We start from the raw sequence: 23,393 nt of genomic DNA, 5'->3' as shown, positions 1-23,393 counted from the left end.
CTTCCTAGCATCGACGGTCTTTACAATTTGGCATGTTTTTGCAGTGGCTGGTACCAGTTGTTCCTTTCCAAGTTTAGTGCTTCCTTTAGGAGTTCTTGTAAGGCAGGCCTGGTGGTGACAAAATCTCTCAGCATTTGCTTGTCTGTAAAGGATTTTATATCTCCTTCAGTTATGAAGCTTAGTTTGGCTGGATATGAAATTCTGGGTTGAAAATTCTTTTCTTTAAGAATGTTGAATATTGGCCCCCACTCTCTTCTGGCTTGTAGAGTTTCTGCTGAGAGATCTGCTGTTAGTCTGACGGGCTTCCCTTTAAGGGTAATCCAGCCTTTCCCTCTGGCTGCCCTTAACATTTTTTCCTTCATTTCAACTTTGGTGAATCTGACAATTATGTGTCTTGGAGTTGATCTTCTCGAGGAGTATCTTTGTGGCATTCTCTGTATTTCCTGAATTTGAAAGTTGGCCTGTCTTGCTAGGTTGGGGAAGTTCTCCTGGATGATATCCTGAAGAGTGTTTTCCAACTTGGTTCCATTCTCCCCATCACTCTCAGGTACACCAATCAGACGTAGATTTGGTCTTTTCACATAGTCCCATATTTCTTGGAGGCTTTGTTCATTTCTTTTTACTCTTTTTTCTCTAAACTTCTCTTCTTGCTTCATTTCATTCATTTGATCTTCAATCACTGATACCCTTTCTTCCACTTGATTAAATTGGCTACTGAAGCTTGTGCATGCATCACATAGTTCTTGTGCCAAGGTTTTCAGCTCCATCAGGTCATTTAAGGTCTTCTTTACACTGTTTATTCTAGTTAGTCATTCGTCTAATCTTTTCCCAAGGGTTTTAGCTTCTTTGCGATGGGTTTGAACATCCTCCTTTAGCTTGGAGTAGTTTGTTATTACTGATCGTCTGAAGCCTTCTTCTGTCAACTTGTCAAAATCATTCTCCATCCAGCTTTGTTCCATTGCTGGTGATGAGCTGCAATCCTTTGGAGAAGAAGAGGTGCTCTGATTTTTAGAATTTTCAGCTTTTCTGCTCTGGTTTCTCCCCATCTTTGTGGTTTTTATCTGCCTTTGGTCTTTGATGATGGTGATGTACAGATGGGGTTTTGGTGTGGATGTCCTTTCTGTTTGTTAGTTTTCCTTCTAACAGTCAGGACCCTCAGTTGCAGGTCAGTTGGAGTTTGCTGGAGGTCCACTCCAGACCCTTTTTGCCTGGGTATCATCAGCGGAGCCTGCAGAACAGCAAATATTGCAGAATGGCAGATGTTGCTGCCTGATCCTTCCTCTGGAAGCTTCATCTCAGAGGGGCACCTGGCTGTATGAGGTGTCATTTGGCCCCTACTGGGAGGCGTCTCCCAGTTAGGCTACTCGGAGGTCAGGGACCCTCTTGAGGAGGCAGTCTGTCCATTCTCAGATCTCAAACTCCATGCTGGGAGAACCACTACTCTCTTCAGAGCTGTCAGACAGGGATATTTAAGTCTGCAGAAGTTTCTTTTGCCTTTTGTGCAGCTATGCCCTGCTCCTAGAGGTGAAGTCTACAGAGGCAAGCAGGCTTCCTTGAGTTGCGGTGGACTCCACCCAGTTTGAGCTTCCCGGCCACTTTGTTTACTTACTCAAGCCTCAGCAATGGTGGATGCCCCTCCCCCAGCCTCGCTGCCACCTTGCAGTTCGATCTTAGACTGCTGTGCTAGCATGCTAGCAGTGAGCGAGGCTACGTGGGCATGGGACCCTCTGAGCCATGCGTGGGATATAATCTCCTGGTGTGCTGTTTGCTAAGACCATTGGAAAAATGCAGTATTAGGGTGGGAGTGTCCTGATTTTCCAGTTACTGTCTGTCACAGCTTCCCTTGGCTAGGAAAGGGAATCCCTGGACCCCTTGCGCTTCCCAGGTGAAGCGATGCCCTGCCCTGCTTCAGCTCACACTCTGTGGGCTGCACCCACTGTCTAACAAGCCCCAGTGAGATGAACACAGTACCTCAGTTGGAAATGCATAAATCACCCGCCTTCTGCGTCACTCATGCTGGGAGCTGTAGACTGGAACTGTTCCTATTCGGCCATGATGGAACCGCCCTTACATATTTTCTGAAAGAGATAATTTCTAAGATATAAGAAAGAAAGTTTACAGTCAATTATCCATCAAGTAAGGGAATACAGTGAGGTAATATATAAGAAATAAGTCCAACCTTTGTTGTCTTCCAGGAATGTTTCTTGGATATCAAGAGGCTAGATAAATTCCTTTGAATAAGACAATTTTTTCCTCCTGCATATCCTTTTTTTTTTTTTTTTTATGCAGTTGCAAGATTTAATAGAGTGAAGACAGAGCTCCCATACAAAGGGAGGGGACCCAAAGGGGGTAACCACTGCCAGCTTGAATGCCTGGGTTTGTATCCTGATCATTGTCCCTCCCACTGTGCTCTCACGCGATAGGTGATTGACTATTTCTTTACCTCCTGTTTTTGCCTAATTAGCATTTTAGTGAGCTCTCTTTACTATCTGATTGGTCGGGTGTGAGCTAAGTTGCAAGCCATGTGTTTAAAGGTGGACGTGGTCACCTTCCCAGCTAGGCTTAGGGATCTTTAGTCGGCCTAGGAAATCCAGCTAGTCCTGTCTCTCAGTCACCACTCTCAACAGGAAAACCCAAGTGCTGTTGGGGAGGTTGGCTGACGACCGCTGTAACTGCTTCCTGCTGAATTGGGGTGTAGTAGGGGTCGTGCAGTTGAGATTTCCTCAGGAGAGGTGCCTTTGATGTCATTAACATCGGAGCATGGGCTAGCAGGCTGGTTCAGGGGTCCACAGTAGATCTTAGTCATGGACGGCATCTGGGGCTCCATTTGAAGAACCATTTGTAGTTTTACAGCTTCAATTCTGGAAGAGACAAACTTAACAAGGAAGTTAAAGATACAGGGATTGAAATGTATGGCCTGTGGTGCATTCCTCCTGCATTTCTTTAGAAAAGAGAGAGTGAGAGAGAAGGAGAGTGCAGAGAGAGAGAGAGAGAAAGAAAGAAAGACTCTGACTACTGGGTAATAAACCAGTTCTTTTTGGAGGGGTCTGCATTTAGTAGAGAGTTATATAGAGCTGGATGAATATTATGATATGAATAACTACATGGATAATGGTTCCATTTACTAAGATGGGAAATAGAAATGTTGATGAAAACAGTGGAACTCTGTAAAATATTTTAAGATATTTATTCTGAAGCAAGTATGAGTTACCAGTGGCCTGTGACACAGCCTCAGAAGATCCTGAGAACATATTTTCAAGTGGTCGGACTACTGCTTGGTTTTATACATTTTAGGGAGACATAAGACATCAGTCAATACATTTAAGATGTATATTGGTTCAGTTTGGAAAGGCAAGACAACCTAGGGGGAGGGTTTCTAAGGCAGATTCAAAGATTTTCTGATTGGCAATTGGTTGAAAGAGTTACCATCTAAAGACCTGGAATCAATAGAATGGAATGTCTGGGTTAAGATAAGGGGTGGTGGAGACCAAGGTTTTATCATGCAGATGAAACCCCCAAGTAGCAGGCTTCAGAGCTCTTATTAGATCTAAAAAGGTGCCAGACTCTTGGTTAATTCTCTCATTGATTTGAGGAAAGACCTGGAAAGGAAAGGGGATTCTCTGCAGAATCGAGATTATCCCCATAAGAGGCAGCTTTATAGTGCCATTTTAAAGTATGTCAAAGAAATATATTTTGAGGTAAAATACTTCAATTTCTTTCTTCCAGGGCCTGCTATTTGTCATTTGATGCTATAATACAGTCAGGCTGGAATTTGGTGTTTTATTGCTACAAAAAGTCTCTTTTTGTTTTTCATTTCTAAGATTTCTGTTTTAATGTTAATGCTGGTCAGTTGGGCCTACATTCCCAAGAGGAGAGGGTAGAATGATGAGGCATGTCTGACCCCACCTTCCTATCATGACCTGAACTAGATTTTCAGGTTTATTTTGGAACGCCCTTGGCTGAGAAGGGGGATCTATTGGTCAGTTAGGGGGCTTAGAATTTTATTTTTTGTTTATAGAAAGCAAGCATGGGAGAAGTAGAAATATATACAGCTGAAGTTTGTGACGGGGGCTGAGCTAGAGAAACAGATTCAAGAGTCAGAATTTATGTATTTATGTATTGATTTACTCAACAAATGCCTACGGAGTTCTTTCTATGTGCTCAGCACATTTTAGGGGAGCAGTGTTCTCCTTTCACTGCAGCTTTAGCCCATAGATAATTGGACTTACTGGGGGAGTGCTAGGGAGGGTGCTTTGTCTCTTCTCACCAACCGCTCATTCACTCCTTACTAAAAGACAGAGAAAAGGTTAATCTAAATTTGAAATTAATGGGCAGCATTTTACTGTGGGTAGGGCCACTGTATTAATGGTGGGTGTCATTAGTGGCATGCCCTCTTCTTCCTCCCACTTTCTGGACCTATGCTGCTGGCAGGTTAGGGTGTCAAGGACTTTCACCTGTGTGAAGGGTGGTCCTTCCCTTTCTCTGCTCTGTCTTCGCCCATCGAACAGATTGGCTGGGCCAGTTGTAAACTGCAAAGCAACATCAGCTCAGAGTAAAGCTTTGGAGGGAAGCATGTTCTTTCTGGGGTGGTCTCTCCGTTCCTGTGTCTGGGCTGGCAAGGTAGACCTCTGATTCTCATCCACATGGGTAGCTGTGTAAGTGGACCCGGGGTTGCCATGCAGTGCTGGCCTTGGTTGCTCAACTACTCCAGGCATAGCTGAGTCTCAGGGCTGAGAAGCAGGAGGTGTCACCGTGATCCTGAGCCTAAGCTCTTTTTTTCAATCCAGCTTCTACCAGAGCTCTGCTCTGTTAATGCCATTAATAAACAGTGTGTTTTATTTGGCTAGTGATCCTCGTAGGCATACTCCATTGGCCATGGCCTTGAAATTGGAGAGAGGAGAGTGGCAGTTCAAACCTCTACTGCCACTAAAATAACACATAGGTTACCTAAAGCCTTGGAAGTAAATATGATACCCAGGGAGACCATAGAAAATGAGAAAAGATGAAAAAAAGATGACAGAATCCTCAGAAAAAAAACCCACATTCAAGGAGTAGGCACTGGATCATAGGACTCCACTGTGAAAGAAGAGTTAGGGTAGAAAGTTTGATGGAAACATGCTCATAGGGACTGTAGACATGGACACCATGGGAGATTTATTACTCCTCTTGTTTTCACCTTTTGTACTTAAAAAATCATTTTAACAAGGAGCAATAATAATTTCATAATAATAAAAAGGGACTTAGGAAAAAGTCAGATGGAAAAAGAGCTGAGCAGCATGAATCAGGCAGAGGAAAAACCCTTTGGAATAATTGTTTAAGATGTTAGGTGATCCTAAAATATTGCTATCTCCCTGTGACCTTAAGGAAAGGTAAATCTCCCTTCCAACCCAGGTTGTGATGAATAAACCCACTCCTCAATTGCATGTACATTAATTGCACTTCTTTGGCAATCAACACATGTATGTAGCAAATATGGATTCTGAAAAAATTCACGCAGTGAGGAACCACAGATCAAGCTATCGATCCATGTGAGAAGCCATCTGGCGGAAAGTAAAGTCTGAGGTCAGGAAGCACACCTCAAGGAGGTAGGGGCAAAGGGGAGATGAAACCTGGAGGGACTAACAGCAGAAGAAATGTATTTGTTCATTCAGCAAATACTTAATAAGTGCCTGTTATGTGTCAGGTTCTAAGTGAGGTATTGGGAATGCAATGGTCAACAATATTAATGTGGTTTCTGTCCTCAACAACCTTCTGTATTAGGGACGATATGGGCAAGTGAAAATAGAGTCACAACAGAATGATAAATGCTCTGATGGATCATTGCCATGGGAGCACTTAAAACCCCCAAGGTTAAAACCCATTTATGCCTAGTGTTCCATTATTGGAACTCTAAGTATGTGGGAGTTTTTTTTTTTTTGAGATGGAGTCTTGCTCTGTTGCCCAGGCTGGAGTGCAATGGCATGGTCTCAGCTCACTGAAACCTCCCTCTGCCTCCCACATTCCAGCAATTCTCCTGCCTCAGCCTCCTGAGTAGCTGGGATTACAGGTGCGCACCACCACACCTGGCTAATTTTTGTATTTTTAATAGAGATGGGGTTTTACCACGTTGGCCAGGCTGGTCTCCAACTCCTGACCTCATGATCCGCCCACCTCGACCTCCCATATGTGGGAGTTACTTATATGCTACTGCTCAAGATCATTGCCAAGGTCTGATTGCGAAAATTCAAAAAAATGCAACCTCAGGCATAAATGGGTTAAAGGGTCTCAGACAGGCCGAGTGTAGTGGCTCACTCCTGTAATCCCAGCACTTTGGGAGGCTGAGACAGGTGGATTGCTTGAGTCCAGTAGCTTGAGACCAGACTGGACAACATAGTAAAACCCCATTTCTACAAAAAGAAATATGAAAAGTGGCCAGGTTTGGTGGTGCATGCCTGTAGTCCCAGCTACTTGGGAGGCTGAGGTGATGGGAGGATCACTTGAGCCGGGGAGGCAGAGGCTGCAGTGAGTCAAGATTGCGCCACTGCACTCCAGCCTGGGTGACAGAGCGAGACTGTGTCTTGGAAAAAAAAAAAAAAAAAAAAAGGAAAGGGAAAAAAGGACCTAAGACAGACCTGGATGAGAGATGAAGGAGGAGGTAGTGGTGATGGTGGTGGTGGAGGTGTGCATATAACTCTGCCGCTGACCTTACCTTTCCCTAGCTACGTACCTGGAGAGTCTTCTTAGGACAAAAAGGTAACACTTTCCCCCAATAACTGTGCTTATAAAATTAAGATGCTTCAGCATACATTGATGTTTCTGTGACTGAATAAAGAAATTACTGTTATATTAATCAAAAAAATAGCTAAATATTATGAATCCTCATCCAACATCTGCATATGCCATTCAATTCTGCTGGAGAAGCCTCCTTCCCTTTAGAAGCTGTGTGGTTCCCATACCTAAACCGTATGAGAAGCTACGTTATGGACAGAGGCTGGTGGATGCCAAGACAGATAGACCATCGCATGGCAGCTGTAGCTGATTATAGCCTGTTAAATTTGTAAAGACACATGTCATTGTACCACTCCGCTTCAGGGAAGCCATACATTCTATTCTTGAATGTTTGGGGCCTGAGTTCCCCCAAGGTTTCAGCTCTGAGGTGGTACGTCTCATTGTTGTGCAGGGAGCCAGGGACATCAGAGTGATATTTCCTTGGCTTAAAAATGGGGAACATTGCATGAGCAAGGGATTGAAACAAAAGACTGAGTTTAAAATATATAACCCTAAAGTTTTATTCTCATTGTCATATGGCCCTGAGCCTATAATCTGCTGAAAATCCGAGTGGCTCATGCCTGTAATCCCAGCACTTTGGGAAACCCAGGCGGGTAGATCACCTGAGGTCAGGAGTTTGAGACCAGCCGGACCAACATGGTGAAACCATGTCTCTATTAAATACAAAAAAATTAGCTGGGCGTGGTGGTCCTTGCCTGTAATCCCAGCTACTTTGGAGGCTGAGGCAGGAGAATTGCTTGAATGTGGGAGGCGGAGGTTGCAGCGAGTCAAGATTGTGCCATTGCACTCCAGCCCAGGCAACAGAGTGAAACTCTGTGTCAAAAGAAGAAGAAAAACATCCCAATCCAATTTCTGGCAAGTTTTTTATTAGTTAAATGTGGAAATTAGTACATGTAAAAGGACACCAGGCTACCTACATGAAGGGCTCACCTCTGTCCCGTGGGCTTAGAGATGCAGAGAGGTTTAAGGGAGAACATGACATAAGACCTTACCTCTCTGGGCCACGTGGTGTAGGCCGGGGGAATCTCTGAGAAGGCTAGAACTGTAGAGTTGTGAGCATTTAACGAGAGAATGCTATGAGAGCACTTAGAATATATAATAAGCACTCAATAAATGTTCTTCTTTTTCTGTTTCCTAAAATCTTTTCCCTCATCACCCTGGCCCTCAGATCCTTCCAACTCTTCTGCCAACCTGTTTGGGGATATAGAACAGGCTTTGTGGAAACAGGACTATGATAACAGGGCCACAGTTTCTACTCCGGTTTCAGGGCAAGGACATAGTTTTCTCAAACTAAATGATGGTTCTAGAGCATTTTAAACCTTGAACAGAAGTATCTCTCAGATTTTTTTTTTTTAATTTTAAAAATGTAATACTTTATTGAGGGGTTAAGATGCCATTGTGAGACAGGATAGAAATTTAACCATGAAGGCCTTTCAGTGGCTCATCCAAGGCCACAGAGCAAATAAAAACCATATCCATCACATAGAACATCTGAATTGGGTGCCAGAAAAGTCACAACTCAGAGTGTCAGTGATTTTTTTTTTTTTTTCCAAGAGCACAAATCCACATTTATTTATTGACTTTTCATTAGTTTAAATCCTTGAGGGGTCCAGCATCACTCGGATTCTGTGTCCAATAGCATTAGCAGGAAGATTGCTTTGGAATTTGGCACGAACCAGGCCACTGTTTCCGTGGGCCCGAGTTACCTTTCCCCAGATTACTCTGGTTTTGTTTGGTTTGCTGCCAGGAGTCACTGTGTTGTTCTTTGCTTCATATACATAAGCGCATCTCTTGCCCAAATAGAAATCTGTTTCATCTCGGGCATAAACGCCTTCAATTTTTAGAAGAGCTGTGTTCTCCCTTTGGTTCCGGAGACTCCGCTTATAGCTGGCAAAAATGACCTTGGACCACAGCCTTCCAGACATAGTTCCTTTTAGAAGTCCTGTTCCCTGCAGGCCTCCACAGGAGCCAAGATGGCGGGAAGAGCAATGTTTGTAACTCCTCGGTATACAGTAATGTAAGTAAGGGTCCCAAACCCTGTCCTTCGCAGGTGTTCGAGTCAGAGTCCAGGTTCCTCGCAGTCAGATTTCTGCCCTTGTGGTTGTGTCTGCTTCAGCCGTCGTCTGTGAGTGTTAAGTTGGGATTTCTCTTTTCCTCAGCCACCGGAAGTGCCTGCGTTTCCTCACACACGTCACATCAGGCCACCCCGTCAAGGCCCAAGGACAGATCATTGGGATGTTGTGTGCAAAAGAGCAAGGCCCTCATTTATTACGGTGTTTGTTCCCCGCCCTCCTTCCTTCCCTCCCTTCCTTTCTCACCTGAAAAACAAAATAAAGGAAGGAACATCAGAACGATATCTCCTAGGCTTAAAAATGGGAACGCTGCATGAGTAGGGTATTGAAATGAAAGACTGAGATCAAAATATGTATTTTTCTCACCTGAAAAAGAATATAAAGCAGAAACAATTTGGAAGAAGTAGAAAGATAGCTGAGTTAGGAACATAAGTTCAGCCATTTCTATTGCTAAGTGCCAAATGTACCTCTTCATTTCTTAGAAGTGAAGCAAAACTACTTAAGCAGTCCAAGTGTAGAAAATGGGCTATCTTAGCAAGCTGGAAATAATACATTTGTCAGTAATTCTAATCCTGCAGAATGTATTTTAGAAGATTTAACGAGAGAGAGATAAAAAGTGTGTCTTAGTTCTCATCATCTTCATTTCTTCATTCCTTCTTTCCATCAATCACTATTTGTAATTAAATAAGATTGCATATTTTCTTGTTTGTTGTCCTCTTTTCTGATCAGACTATAATCTTCTTGAGGGCAGGGACTATGCCCACATTGTTCACTACTGGATACCCAGGGCCTAACATAATGACTTTAAATAGAGTAAAATGCTCATAACTTTTGGTGAACACATGAGTGAATAAAAAATTTTGAAATGGTACATTTTCTGATAACATACACAGGTAAGTAAACACAGTCAAAAGATCTCCATCAAGAATGAGATCAAGAATGACATTACCTCAGATGTTACAATTTAAGAGATCTAAGACCAATAGTAGCTTAGCAGCCTATATTTGGTTTTGCCTATCAGTCTGTTTCCAATGGAGCTAAGATACTGAAGAGTAAAGAATTAAGAAGGCATTGCCAAATAATATAGCTAATCTCTCCTACATGTGTAACTTATGGAACTGAATATCACATTTGTGTCATTTTTTACTAAGGGATTCACAGAACAGCCCCCGTAGAATTTTTCTCTCTTAGGTGGAAAGACAGGGATGACCATATCCTATCAGTGATGAAAGAGAGAGGTGACCCGTGTAAATTCAAATGATGAGTCAGTGATGGAGATTCCAGAATGACTACTGAGCTGTGAGGCCCTCCCCGAGTCACTGAATTCCTCTGAGCCTCGTCTTCATGGGTGCATGGGTCCTATAATAGATGGCGTACTATCTGTCTCACAGGGTTATTGAGAGAATTCCATCTCCTGGTAGATGTGAAAGCCTTTCAGAGACACATTACATAAACATAATATAAGAAAGCATTTTTTTTTTTTTTTTTTTTTTTTTGCCTGCCAGCATGTAGTTCTGTGTTACTTGGGGAAGCCTACATTGCTGAAACGGACCTAAAAAGTAATGTCTTCAATGAAAGAGGAGTTTCATTCCTTCTCACATCACAGTCCAGACTGGTTTTGGTGGTGAGAGCACTGGTAGTCTGGTGGTGGCTGAGGATTCTGCTCCATAGAGTCATTGAAGGACTTAAGTTGACTGAAGCTCTGCCATCCTTAACATGTGACTCATGGTTGCTGTGGGCAATGCCTTTGTCACTCATAGGAGTGACAGTGAGTTTAATGGCCCAGGCCTGGAAGTGGCACTACTGACTTCTATTCATTGGAGAGGATTTCTTTACATAGCCACTCCCAAAGTCAAAAGAAGCTGGGAAGTGCGGTGCAGATGGGCAGCCCTGTGCCTTCTTCTCTAATGGAAGTCGAGAGTGGGTTTTGGTGGGCAGCCAGCAGCCTCTGCTCCTGTTCTTTTATTCTGATGAGGTCAAATCTTCCCCTTATAGGATCTTATAGCACCATATACCTCATATCCTTTGTACTAATCAAAGATACAATTTTACATAATATGTTTATTTGATTAACTTTGCATCCCTGAACAAGGGCAAGGGTCATACCTCTTGTCATCGTGTGTCTCCAGCACTTAACACAGTGCCAGGCTTGCAATACAACTTCTAGAAATATTTTTTCCATGAGAAAGAATGCATGAACATATCAAAGATATTGATTAATACTGAAGAACCTCAAGTGAGACTGTCTGGATATGTCTGATGAGGTGTTGGGGCCTTGCCCTCATCAGGCATCTCTTTGTGACTTTTGATACACTTGGGGAAAGGAGGTATGGTAGGCAGAATTCTAAGATGATCCCAGTGACCCTTGTGCTTGTATAATCTCCTCTCTCTGTGAGTAGATGAATATGATGAGATATCATTCCATGACAAGGTTATCTTGTATGGCACAGCTGACTTCAAGAAAGGGAAATATATTCTAGGTGCATATGACCTACTCAGATGAGTCCTTAAAAGGGACTAGGCTCTGACCAGGTGTGGTGGCTCACACCTGTAATCCCAGCACTTTGGAAGGCCGAGGAGGGTGGATCACCTGAGGTCAGGTGTTCCAGACCAGCCTGGCCAACATAGTGAAACCCCATCTCTACTAAAAATACAAAAATTAGCCAGGCGTGGTAGCAGGCACCTGTAGTCCCAGCTACTCCAGGGGCTGAGGCAGGAGAATCACTTGAACCTGGGAGGCAGAGGTTTGCAGTTAGAGTAGATTTTAGGTGTTCTCAGTATGTGCACCCTCACACACACACACACACACACCCCTACTCACAAAGAAAAAGGAAATAAAAAGGTAACTCTGTGAGGAGATGGATATAAATTTGCTAGCTGTAGTAATCATTCCACTATGTATATGTATATCAAAACATGTTGTATACCTTAAATACATAGAACACAATAAAAATAAATAATTTGCTAAAAAGCCCAGAACACTTAATGTGAAAATGTTGCTCCCTTCTACTTGCCAGGATGAATGCGGCATCTGGACTGGGGCCGGGCATGAGTGGATGGAGAGCAGGACCACCAGTCATTTACACAGCTTGTCCATTGGCAAGCGCTGCTGAGCCCAGGCAAATCATCCCTGGATTGAGGGTGAGTAATGACAATTAGCCTATCTAAGGTTAAGGAAGAAGCCTGTAGTACAAGGGAGAGGCAAGTATATCTGGCAGACTCAGAGGAAGAGCAGAACTTTGAAAAATAATCCACAGTATCATCCAGAGAAAAAATGTTATTCTCAAAGGATTGCATGAAGAAAAAATATATTTCAAAAGGACCAGACCTCCTAGTGTCTGTCCTTACTTAGTTATACTTGAAGAAAAAGAAAATGCAGATGGCCTTGCCTCCGTTCTGTCCACTTAAGTGCCATTTATGTCCCTTTTAGTGTCACTGCTGGGGGGCAAGTTGAGGTGTTTGTTTCCAGCTTCTTGGCCTCCAAGATTTTCTCTGTTTCTGGGTATCAATATGATTTTTAATTTCTCTTATTAATTATAATGATAAAGTAAATATGGTCCAGGCTTGGCAGTGTGTTATAGCTGCCTTTGATTTTAGAAATAGATTATGTTTTTATCTTTTCCACTTACAATGATATTTTGTTGAAAAACTTGGAGGGTCTATGCTGGGGCTGCCATTCCAAACTGAAGGGCTCATCTTAAGTTCTTTTTAATAATAGTTAATAATAGTAAAAAATTTTGTTTATTCAAAAATTACTAAATTCATTTAAAGTATTTAAAAACAAATTAGTTGTTTTTATAAGCAAGAAGTTAACATTACTGGGTAAGATCTCCTATTTCAGAATTTTGTTTAGCCTGGCGCAGTGGCTCATGCCTGTAATCCCAGCACTTTGGGAGGCCGAGGCGGGCGGATCATGAGGTCAGGAGATCGAGACCAGCCTGGCCAATACGGTGAAACTCCATCTCTACTAAAAATACAAAAATAGCCAGGTGTGGTGGTGTGTGCTTGTAGTCCCAGCTACTTGGAGGCTGAGGCAGAAGAATCACTTGAACCTGGGAGCGGAGGTTGCAGTGAGCTGAGATCATGCCATTGCATTCCAGCCTGGGTGATAGAGTGAGACTCCGTCTCAAAAAAAAAAAAAAAAAAAAAGGATTTTGTTTAAAAATAGTTAAAACTGATAAATAAAATGAAAATGTGAATAATGAGGGGTAAACCTGCCACATATCTGTGGATCACACAACTCCGGGGGATGAATGATGCCCTTGGAGTTAAGTCAGCAGCTCTGATCAGACTAAAGTCACCTCATCCAGTGAGTAAATGCCATACCCATAATTAAAGATTGAAATTTTATCAAATATTGAGATCTAAAGCCACATTTGAACAAAAAGACATAAAACAGGGTTGGTAAATAATTTTCCTTTCCCATGACTGATGACTGATAGTGGCTACCTGAAGAACTGTGTTAAAAAGGATTCTGAGTCTATATTTAAACCTAGAGGAGAGAAGGGGTCAGGATCAATTGTTCCTGGTTGTCACAGGCACTGGCAGTGGAGTGGCAATACCTGTGGAGTGCTTTTGTTATCCTTAGTGTAAAATATGGGAAAAACATAAATCAAGAAAACCATAAATCGAGAAAAAGAAACTATAAAAACCAAATGGATTAGCCTCAACAAAATCAAAGATGACTTTCCTCAATTTAGCACGTTACCAGTCTAACAGTGTATGTAAAGCCCTGTACAGTGATCTATGGGGCTGTTAGATAGAGCTGAGATCACATCAAACCCATGAACAACCATGTTTCAAGCCTAACTGCCAAAACCTTTGCCTTTATTCAAACAGAAGAATAATGACAGTCATTACAAAGTAATCCTACTGAACATTTTGTAGTGCATCATATTCAGGTTACCTCACAATGATAAAAGAAGAAATTGCTTTTGTGGTGTTCATTTTGAAAATGTTTTCTGAAATATTCATTTCATGATTGTATTAGTCTGCCTGGGCTGCCATAACATGCTACTACAGGCTGGGTGACTTAAACGGCAGACATATATTTTGTCAAAGTTCTGGAGATTGGAAATCTGGAAGTCCAAGGTCAAGGTCCCAGCAGGCTTGGTTTCTGGTGAGGCCTTTCTCCTCAGCTCGCAAGCTCCTCCTTGCTCTGTCCTCTCATTGCCCATCTCTCTGGGGCACACATGTTGAGAGAGAGCTCTCTGGTGTCGCTTCTTCTTATAGGACATCTGTCCTATTGTATTAGACTTAACCTTCATTACCTTCTTAAAGGTCCCATCTCTAGAGTCACGTAGGGGTTAGTGCTTCCATGTACGAATCTGTGGGGCTGGGGAAGACACAATTCAGTCTATAGCGATGATATGCAACAATGTCTCGAGTTGCATATGATCTCCTAGAGGGGACAGCCACATGCTCACCTTCCTACAACGCATGGAAGAATGTAATCAGTGCTGGAGTGTGGAGTGTGGATACAACCAAGTACTCAGGGAATTAAGAAGTTACCAAGGGTAACGGCCACAGCCTTTTCCTTATCTCTTCAGCTGCTTACATTTCCCTAAACATCAATGGAATCTGCATCAGTTGGGTTTTCAAACTGTGTTCTCCAGAGCCTTAGTGTTTCATGGTTGTATTTTAGTGATTCCTAAATGTGTGATATATATTTAATATATTTCAACTATTAAAACATGATATGTGAAATAACTCAAGTGTGTTGTGTACCAAATTTTACACATTCAGGACCACATATATGACAATTTATTGTGCCACGTTATCTTGATTTTCTTTAGGCTTTGGAATAAAACCGCTGCCATTTCTGACTAATTGAAGAATAGCTTGAGAATACAGACAAGCTGTCAGAACAGGTTATCTGTGCAAACAAACAAAAAATATGCAAATAACTTGGATGCAAAGATTTACATAATTTTTATGTAAATCTCTGATTTCTGCACTTTTTTCTTTCATTAACACAAACTTATTGACTTAATATAATTGTTACATATATGAACGCATACATTTAATAAATACATGATCATAAATAATGTGTTTATATTTGATTATTGTAAAAATTCACTTGAGAGTAGAGCTGCTGCTAGAGCAGGTTTGCAAACCTCTGCTCTGTTTGTTTACATGTATTCTGTGTTGCGTGCGCTGTTAAACAACTAAAAACTGTGCAAGCTTATCATATGATATCTCCCAAACAGTGAGAGGTATGACATAAAACACACAGTAGAGATCAGGCACATGGAAGTCTAGGTGGGTGCCCCGGAGTCATTGGTTTTGCAGCCTGACAGTGAGCAGTCATTCATTATAAATCATTTGAATTTTAATTTTAAAAATTAGTATAGGGACCTGAGTTGGGGAGGGACATTAATATGAGTATTTGTTATTAAGATGAGAGCAGCTCAGTAGGAAACTTCCTAATGGAAATGTCACTGATAGTAATTACCCCTTTCCAGTCAAGCGACTCTTTGATTTTCCTCCAGCATTTGGAGACCAGGCAGCCTGACAGATACAGTGAAACAAGAGGGTGATTCAGAAAGCCGGAGGATCTAGAAAGCCAGCTAGGGAATTTGGAGTTAGCAGTGTAATTTGACATTTGCATTATCTGAGGGGCACACTGGTCATTCTTTTTAATTGCTAAACCGACATTCAATGGGGGCAAACTGGTAGGGGTGAGTGAGGGGTGAAGGCAAGGATCAAGAATCCCGGGAAACACAGACGTAGCCAATGCTGAGGATTTGTACTGGTGGACAGGGGACCAGCCAAGGTCAGGGAAAAACTAACGGGCTGCAAGCTCTTTCAGTTTCCCTATGGGATCCTTCTAGCGCTCAAAGAGCCTGTGGGTGGAGTGCCAGTGACCGTTGGAGAAGTTTTTAGAAGATGTATGGTATCATGTGGGCAGCATGTGAGATGTTAATGATCACTCAATGCTTATGAAATCTTATGTTAATTAAACTGAATGCACAAAAAGCTCTTGTCAATGTATTAAGTGTTTGCTTTTCATTCTTTAGTTTCCCAGTATTTTTATGCCCTGTGTTTCTATCATTTTCTCTGTCATAGAAATTTATTTTGTAATCTCAGTTCATTTTGTGATCATGAATAAGAACACCACCCTTGGATTTTTTTTCTTCTTTAATGATGGAAAATGTCTTTTTAAAGAACATTAAGAGAACCATGCCACAGCACTTAAATTATTTATATTTGTGGGTGACATGTTCATGAAAAGATTAAGTTCTTTTATCTGCCTCTGGAATAAGTCTTATTTCTCTGAGAATACATAACATAATGCAGAGAAATACACACTTATGGCAAATACGTTTAAGAATTTTTGGCCTGGCACGGTGGCTCACGCCTGTAATCCCAGCACTTTGGGAGGCTGAGGCAGGCGGATCACAAGGTCAGGAGATTGAGACCATCCTGGCTAACATGGTGAAACCCCGTCTCTATTAAAAAATACAAAAAATTAGCCTGGTGTGGTGGTGGGCGCCTGTAGTCCCAGCTACTCGGGAAGCTGAGTCAGGAGAATGGCGTGAACCCAGGAGGCGGAGCTTGCAGTGAGCCGAGATGGCACCACTGCGCTCCAGCCTGGGCAACAAAGTGAGACTCCATCTCAAAAAAAAAAAAAAAGAATTTTCGCGGGTGAAGTTAGACAAATACTTTCAATATACACATTTTTGTTTCCAATAGAGGGGGAATACTGCAGCTACCTCTCTGTAAGGCTATCTCAACTCTCTGTGTCAACTGGTTGATGTTAATATTCAGGGTCTTTTTGGGTTGACTTCCTAGCAGTCAGAGATAATATGATGATTCACTGAATTTGTTTTTTTGTGGGCTGGTTATGGTTCAAATGCATGGGAGTAATTCAAAGCTTTGCTTTTGCAGGTTCAATAATTCCATCTCCACTTAGAAATGAAATGATAGTTTTTTTTTTAAAGCAACTAAATAATGCATGATGTGATGGGATGAGGAGACTATTGCTAAAATTCACATCAAAAAGCATACTCTATCACACTGCTCGGTTCTCAGAGCTGTTCCATTAGTGCCCCTTTAACATGTAATATTTCCCAATTAAGTGTGTTGGTAAGAATTATTCATTTTAATAATTAAAGAGCTTCCCCAGCTCCCTGAAGAGCGTTACCATGGAGGCCCAGCTCCACTGCTGGGAATAATCGCAGCATGCTAATGTAAGGAGAAGGTGACAGTTGAATGCTAGTATTGCCAATGGGTAAAACTAACTTGAAGGCTCATTTCAATGGCTGGGCCCTGGGCCACCCATGAAGTGACCTTTTGCTGTAGCAGGTTGTGATGTAGGTTGGTTTTATGGCTATGATAGTGCATAAAATTTGTCAGTTGTCATGTATTTTAACTATGTCTTGAGACACTCTAGAACGACGTAAGAAAGATTTCTGGCTGTCCTCAAGACTATTTAGCTATTAGGCAGTGATTCTTCCAGTTGGGTTTTATGATGCCTTAGGGCTATTGTGAAATTCTCCAAACAAAATTTTCTTTCATTTTAATTAAAAAGAAATGCATGGCTTTGGGGATTTTATGAGGAGCTGGGGCAAAAATAGGCTTTGGGAAGGGATCGTAACCAAACGCAACAGTAATCACTGGTCTGTTGGCAGCAGTTATGTTGAATTTGGGGTCTCTGGGTGGTAGTGAGACAGTGCTTCCTTGGGTATAAAATACTGGTAAATGTAATCATAGCACAAGGGATTGATAATTCCCAAAGTCTCAATGATGAGAAAGTTACATAGTGCAATACAGTCCAAGACCCCATCCTATTACTGAAAAAAATTGATAAGAATAAAGGTATCAATATATAATATACTACCACTATCTTCAGCAGCACCCCCACTGTTACTCCCAGTAATCATCATAATAAAATAGCGAATATTTAGAAAGTGCTTACCATGGAGCACTGTTCTAAGTGCATCCCATAAATGGATTCATTTGACAATGATCTTTTAAGATCAACTTCTGGATCCTGATAATTTGCTAATTTCAATGGCTATAACTGTGTCTGCTAGTATGAGCATTACCCCATGATGACTTTTTAGTACTTTTTTTTGTCACTATTTAGTACTATGCACCTTTCAAATTGCTCTCACATTTATTCACTTGATTCCTGCAACAAATCACTGAGGTAAATAGGGCTATTTTTATATTATGAGACCTTGTGGGATTTTCTAGTTTCTGCAGAAAATCTTGGATTCTTAGAATTTTCATATTGGAAATATTTTACAGATTTTTTTTTTAAACGAACTTACAGAGGTTTGTAGCTTTCTTCATCTTCAAAACTATCATTCCTTAGCTTCTTTTGATAAGAAGCAGCCTTGCTGAGAGGTTACTCAGGAATACTTTAAGAGCAAAAGCAGAGGCAAAGTGGCTTCTCTAAAGGGTTGTCATTATTTTCCATCTTGACTAACCTGGAAAATGAAAAGAACAAAAGAGGACAGAAAGGCTCAGAAGAGAGAGGGAAGAGCAGATGATCTGTCTTTGGTTTCTGACACGCTTCCAGGACAGACCTGAGCACTTTCTGGGTTCACGGGCCATGAGTGGACTATGGTGCTGGCCTCGTAGGGTTCCCGGCTGTTGTCAGCCCACTTTGGGGTGGCTTGCTCAGAGCTTTTTGTCCACATTTGGGAGTAGACATGAAGTAGTCATGAGTCTGAAAAAATGGCCAGAAGCCTGGGCCATAGGAGCCAGCTGTCCACGGCTCCTCCTAGAGTAGATCTGAGGCTCCATCTGTCAGTAGGCTTCACCACCATCTTCTCTGTAATCCAGAGCCTATCTTGACAGATGGTTCTTACGTGGTATTATAATTATTTTTGTGTTCCAGGGAGCCTTCTTAGCCTTCAACTCAGAGTTAACGTTTTAGCTAAATCTTTCTCTATTATTGTGATTTTGTGATATAACGAAAAAATATATGTATATGTATTTGGTATTTGTTCCCAGTTCCTGGCACAGATTTCCTAAAACCTTTGGAATTTTCTGAGTGATAGAAGCATTTCTTTGTTATTCATAGCAAGCCCCTTTCAACCATACCTGAGTTTATGCTAAGGAGGTGACTCTTGGTGGGCTTTTAGGCTTCAGGATGGGGGCTGGAAGCCAGAGGAATCAACCATGTAATTAAGGGTTGGAATGTTCAGTGCTGTTGCCCCAACTCAACCTTCAGGAAGGGGAGAGGGGCTAGAGAATGAGTTAATGATCAATGATTTGATCAATCATGTCAATATAATAGGACTTCCAGAAAACCTCTCACCAGTGGGGTTTGAAAAGCTTCTGGGTTGATGAACACATCAAGGTGCTGAGCGAATGGCACACGCAGACAGGGTGGGAAGCGTGGCATAGTCTTCCCCCATAACTTGCTCAATGTGTTTCTTTCATTTGGCTGTTCCTGAGCTGTATCTTTTATTAAAAAATTTGATATATGTAAGTAAAATGTTTCCCTGACTTCTGTGAATTGTTCTAGCAAATTATCAAAACTGAGGAGGGGATCATGGGAACCCGTGACTTACAGCTCATTGGTCAGAAGTATAGGTGGTTCAGGCTTGTGATTGTCATCTGAAGTTGGGGCAGTCTTGTGCTAACTCCAGGTAGTTAGTATCATAATTGAATTGTAGGACACCCAGTTGGTGTTTCAAGAGTTGGACAATTGGTTGGCGTGGGAAAAGTCTCCCACACATTTGATGTCAGAAGTGGTGTTTGGAGTGAAAACCAGATCACAGTAGTGGTTATATTGGGCAGTATATAGATATGACCTAATGATTTTCATATGTACCTAGTAGTAGAAATAACTTACTAATTAATAAGTTTCAATACAATAGCAGATACACATGTTTCTAGCACCCATGAACTGAAAGTAGAGTCATCACCAAATGAGAAGGAGGGTAGAAAGGGTCCTCTCATGGTTTGTACCTACCCTAAATCCCTCTGTGTCCTAATCTTGATGTTTTGTGTATTCTCAGATAATTATGGTTTTCTACTTCTCTGGTTGACTTAATCAGGACATACTTGGTTGCAAGGAATACAAGTCTTTTTAAAAATGAATTCAATTTTATAAAATGAGAGATTTATTTTAAGGATACAACAGGTAATTTTAAGGCAATCCACAGGTAAGAAATGAAGTGTGGCCTGTTGTTGTGGGATTGAGACTTGAGAATACTAAGGCAGGGTGCGAACACTCTCTTACTTTTTCTTTCCAACATCTCACTGTCTTTGGTGTCTGCTTTTCTTGGAGCACCTGTAGATTGTCTTTTGCTATTTGCATGGCCTGTTGTGCCCATTTTCAAATGACAACTTCGGCTCCCACATTTCCTATCTTATGGTCTGTTGCTGGCAGCCAACTGACTTAGACTCTGTGTCTCAGTTACTCTTCTTAGTTGCAGGCAACAGAAACTATCATGGCTAATTTAAGCAAAAAAGGAACTTACTGGGTGATATTGGAAAGCTCCTAGAATTGTTGAGAAGGCTTGGAAAATAGGCAGGAAACAAGGGAGACTGCTCAACCAGAAAGGACAGCCAAGGTCACGTCCTGGGAAGTCTCCCCGCCTGTTGAGTGTCAGGCACCCACAGTTTGCACCTTTGACACTGAAGGCACTGAGCTCTGCTATTGCTGCTTCCACTGCTGTCCTCTTCAGTGCTCTTGAAACACAATTCTCTAGCATTCCCACACTGTGCGTCACTAGGTTCCAATCCAAAGTTCAGGGCAGATATTTCTGATTGATCAAGCCTAGGTCATGTGCCAGTTCCCTGGCTGCAAGGGAGGCTGGGAAAGCAATTATTGGGCAATTCAGGTTCCACTGTGGAAAGAGGGATATGCTTCCCACTATGTCTCATGAGGTAGGAAATTTCTCAAACTCAACAAGGTTTAGATTCCTGGCAGTCAAAAAACAAAAACACAAAAAACAAAATTCCAAAACAAAAACAAAAGGTGACTATACTAAATAACCTATTTCCTCAGACCTGAATGAAAGCGAGCAATCTGTTTTGAGTCAGGCATTCAGCTGTAGACCAGCTGAGTATGGCCAGTGAGGCAAGATGTGTTTATTTACAGGGCTGAGCATTCCAGGGCTGTGGGCTGGTAGATTCTTCTCTAAGAAAAGGAAGTGTGGCCGGATGTGATGGTTCACACCTGTAATCCCAGGACTTTGGAAGGCTGAGGTGGGAGGATCACTTGGGCCTGGGAGTTCAAGACCAGCCTGGGCAACAAGGTGAGAGACTCCATTTCTATACACACACCCTAAAGAAAGGGAAGTGTGGAATTGTGGCTAGGTAATTCCATCTCTTTTTCTCATGCCAGCTCATGATTGGTATCCTGAGGTGACACGGGTACCTTGTGGTTCTTTGGGTGACTTGTGTCTTGCACTACCCATCTCAGATTACTTGCTAACTTGCCATTGATTACATTAGTGCATTTCTAGGTTTATTTAGCTTTGCTGGGACACTAGTGGTTACTTTGGGGCATTTGGTAGCTCTGTGATCCCAGACATTTTCTAGAAGGTTCAATTCCTTTTCTTGCTTAGACAATGAACAAATCTGAGCCACCTCCTTAGCTGGACATCTGAAATTGTAACTCCTAATGTTCACCAAACTGTGCCTAATGAAACAACCCTTTGGGGCTTTACTTTGAGAACACCTATCTACGTATGTCTGAGACAGTGAAGTATAAAAATGGAAAAATGCTTTGGAAAGTTAAAACAGCACTACATAATCATTCATTGCAATTACTTTTGCTCATTTGAAAAAATAACTCGTATATATATTATATATCTATTTTATGCTAGGTACTGTGCCAAACTCTATTGAAGTTAGTTTTATTCCTTATATTAAGGAGCAGAGCTCATGGTAAATTAAGATAAATCTCTCTCAGTTAGAGCTAAATAACTGATAAAAGCCTTATATAGCTTTGTGTTTCTATAACTTAATAATTTGAATATTTGGGATTCAAGTGTGGGGAGACCAGATATTTAGCCCAAAATTATAGCACCCATCCCCAGAGAAAAATGTAACTGTTTTAAATTTAATAAAGAATTCTGAAACTCCTTTGGAGTTTTTGTTTGGAAACCTGAATTTTAACAAGTACAACTGGGTATTTGCTCTGAATTAGTAAGTGGTGTCGGGAGCAACAATTATCTTTAATGTTTACTGTTATTTGAACTTTGGAGGAGGAGAAAAATGCTCATGGGAAATATCAAAGTTGATAGGTAATAAAAGGAATCTATAAGAAGCAAGATATAAGCAAGGAGGGATATTACATAAAAACCTCATCATATTGAGAGGCAAGAATAGTAGAAAGATTTTCTTAATTATATACTGCCAGATTTAAAAAGTTTGAGGTTGGTATATTAAATGTGGTAAAATATTTGGATTTATTTGGACCTTGGAAGGAAAATGCAGAAGTTTAAACATGGGCAAAGAGTTAAAAAATATCAATAATCTACTCTATCATCATCTATTTTACTAATTTATGTTATGAACTACATCCACATCGACTCTCTTGTCTGGAAGGTCTGTTGCATCCCAGAAAGATGTTATAGTTGTATGTGAAAAGTAATGACATAATTATGTTATAGAACAGGGATAATTTTATTTGACAACATGGTTGTAGGTGAGAGGTATCAAAATAAATCATGCTTTTTATACTTAGTAGGAGGAAGAGAAATCACTGTAAATAACCACTTTGGTCTTTAGGAGGATTGAGTTTTCCTCAAAAGGGCAAATACTCATACAGAAACAGGCAGATTGGTTTACTGGAATAAGATCCTCCTGCAACCACTCTAATTTGACAAAAGTACTGATGGATAAAGCCCTCGTTAAGTTGTGAAGATTAAAATCAAGCAAACTTGCTATCCAACCAAATTCTCTAAAGTGAGAGTCATTCAACTTTCTGTAAAGAACTAGAGAGTGAATAGTTAGGGCTTTGCACATCCTATGGTCTCTAGCACAACTACTCAAGTCTGCCATTATAGTTCAAAAGCACTTATAGAAACAAACGAGTATGCCTATGTTCCTATGACATTTTATTTATGGAATCTGGAATTTAAATTTCTTATAATTTCATGTGTCACACATATTATTTCTCTTTTGATTTTTTTCAGCTATTTAAAAATGTAAGAATGATTCTTGGGTTTATGGGCTAAACAAAATCAGGCGTAGACTGGATTTGAGCCATGGGCTATAGTTTACCAACACTGCTTGAAAGTGTCCTAGCTCTTTCCTTCTCTCATAGTTTCCAAACTAACTAGGATTCAATACCTTTTCATGAGGCAAATCACAGCCTCTGTTGCATCTCCACTTTGTTTTAAAATATCATGGTCTAACCTTTCATACCCCTTCCCCACTCAAGTGGCAATATCTTCAATTTATAGAGTCGAGAATATAAAATGTGGATAAGACTGGTCAGAGTTTATAGATTCAATATTTTACTACTCTCCTCCACATTATTTAATTCATCTTTTCTCTTCGTAGTTTTGTAATGTAATTCCTAATCCCTTCCCTTCACTATTCACTTCAAATCTAACTTGTGAGTGACATATATAA

The 23,393-nt window shown here is 41.2% G+C and overlaps 2 protein-coding genes across 2 annotated transcripts in view; both read right to left on the bottom strand.

Annotated features, from left to right (window-relative positions):
* C15H9orf85 (chromosome 15 C9orf85 homolog) overlaps positions 1–23,393 on the bottom strand; it is an 867,064-nt gene that overhangs the window by 394,313 nt on the left and 449,358 nt on the right. The gene's annotated exons all lie outside the window — the stretch shown is intronic.
* Positions 8,361–8,751, bottom strand: LOC126937477 (60S ribosomal protein L35a-like). The gene has a single exon (XM_050760935.1). It carries the CDS (start codon positions 8,691–8,693, stop codon positions 8,361–8,363), a length of 333 nt encoding a protein of 110 aa, XP_050616892.1. The 5' UTR covers positions 8,694–8,751.

This window comes from Macaca thibetana, chromosome 15, assembly GCF_024542745.1.
Source record: "Macaca thibetana thibetana isolate TM-01 chromosome 15, ASM2454274v1, whole genome shotgun sequence".
NCBI lineage: Eukaryota > Metazoa > Chordata > Mammalia > Primates > Cercopithecidae > Macaca > Macaca thibetana.
The sequence above is the reverse complement of the archived record's forward strand: the minus strand, read 5'-3'. Positions and strand labels throughout refer to the sequence as shown.

Excerpts from the sequence above, each read along its gene's own strand:
- LOC126937477 (XM_050760935.1), bottom strand. The coding sequence starts at position 8,693 with ATGTCTGGAAGGCTGTGGTCCAAGGTCATTTTTGCCAGCTATAAGCGG.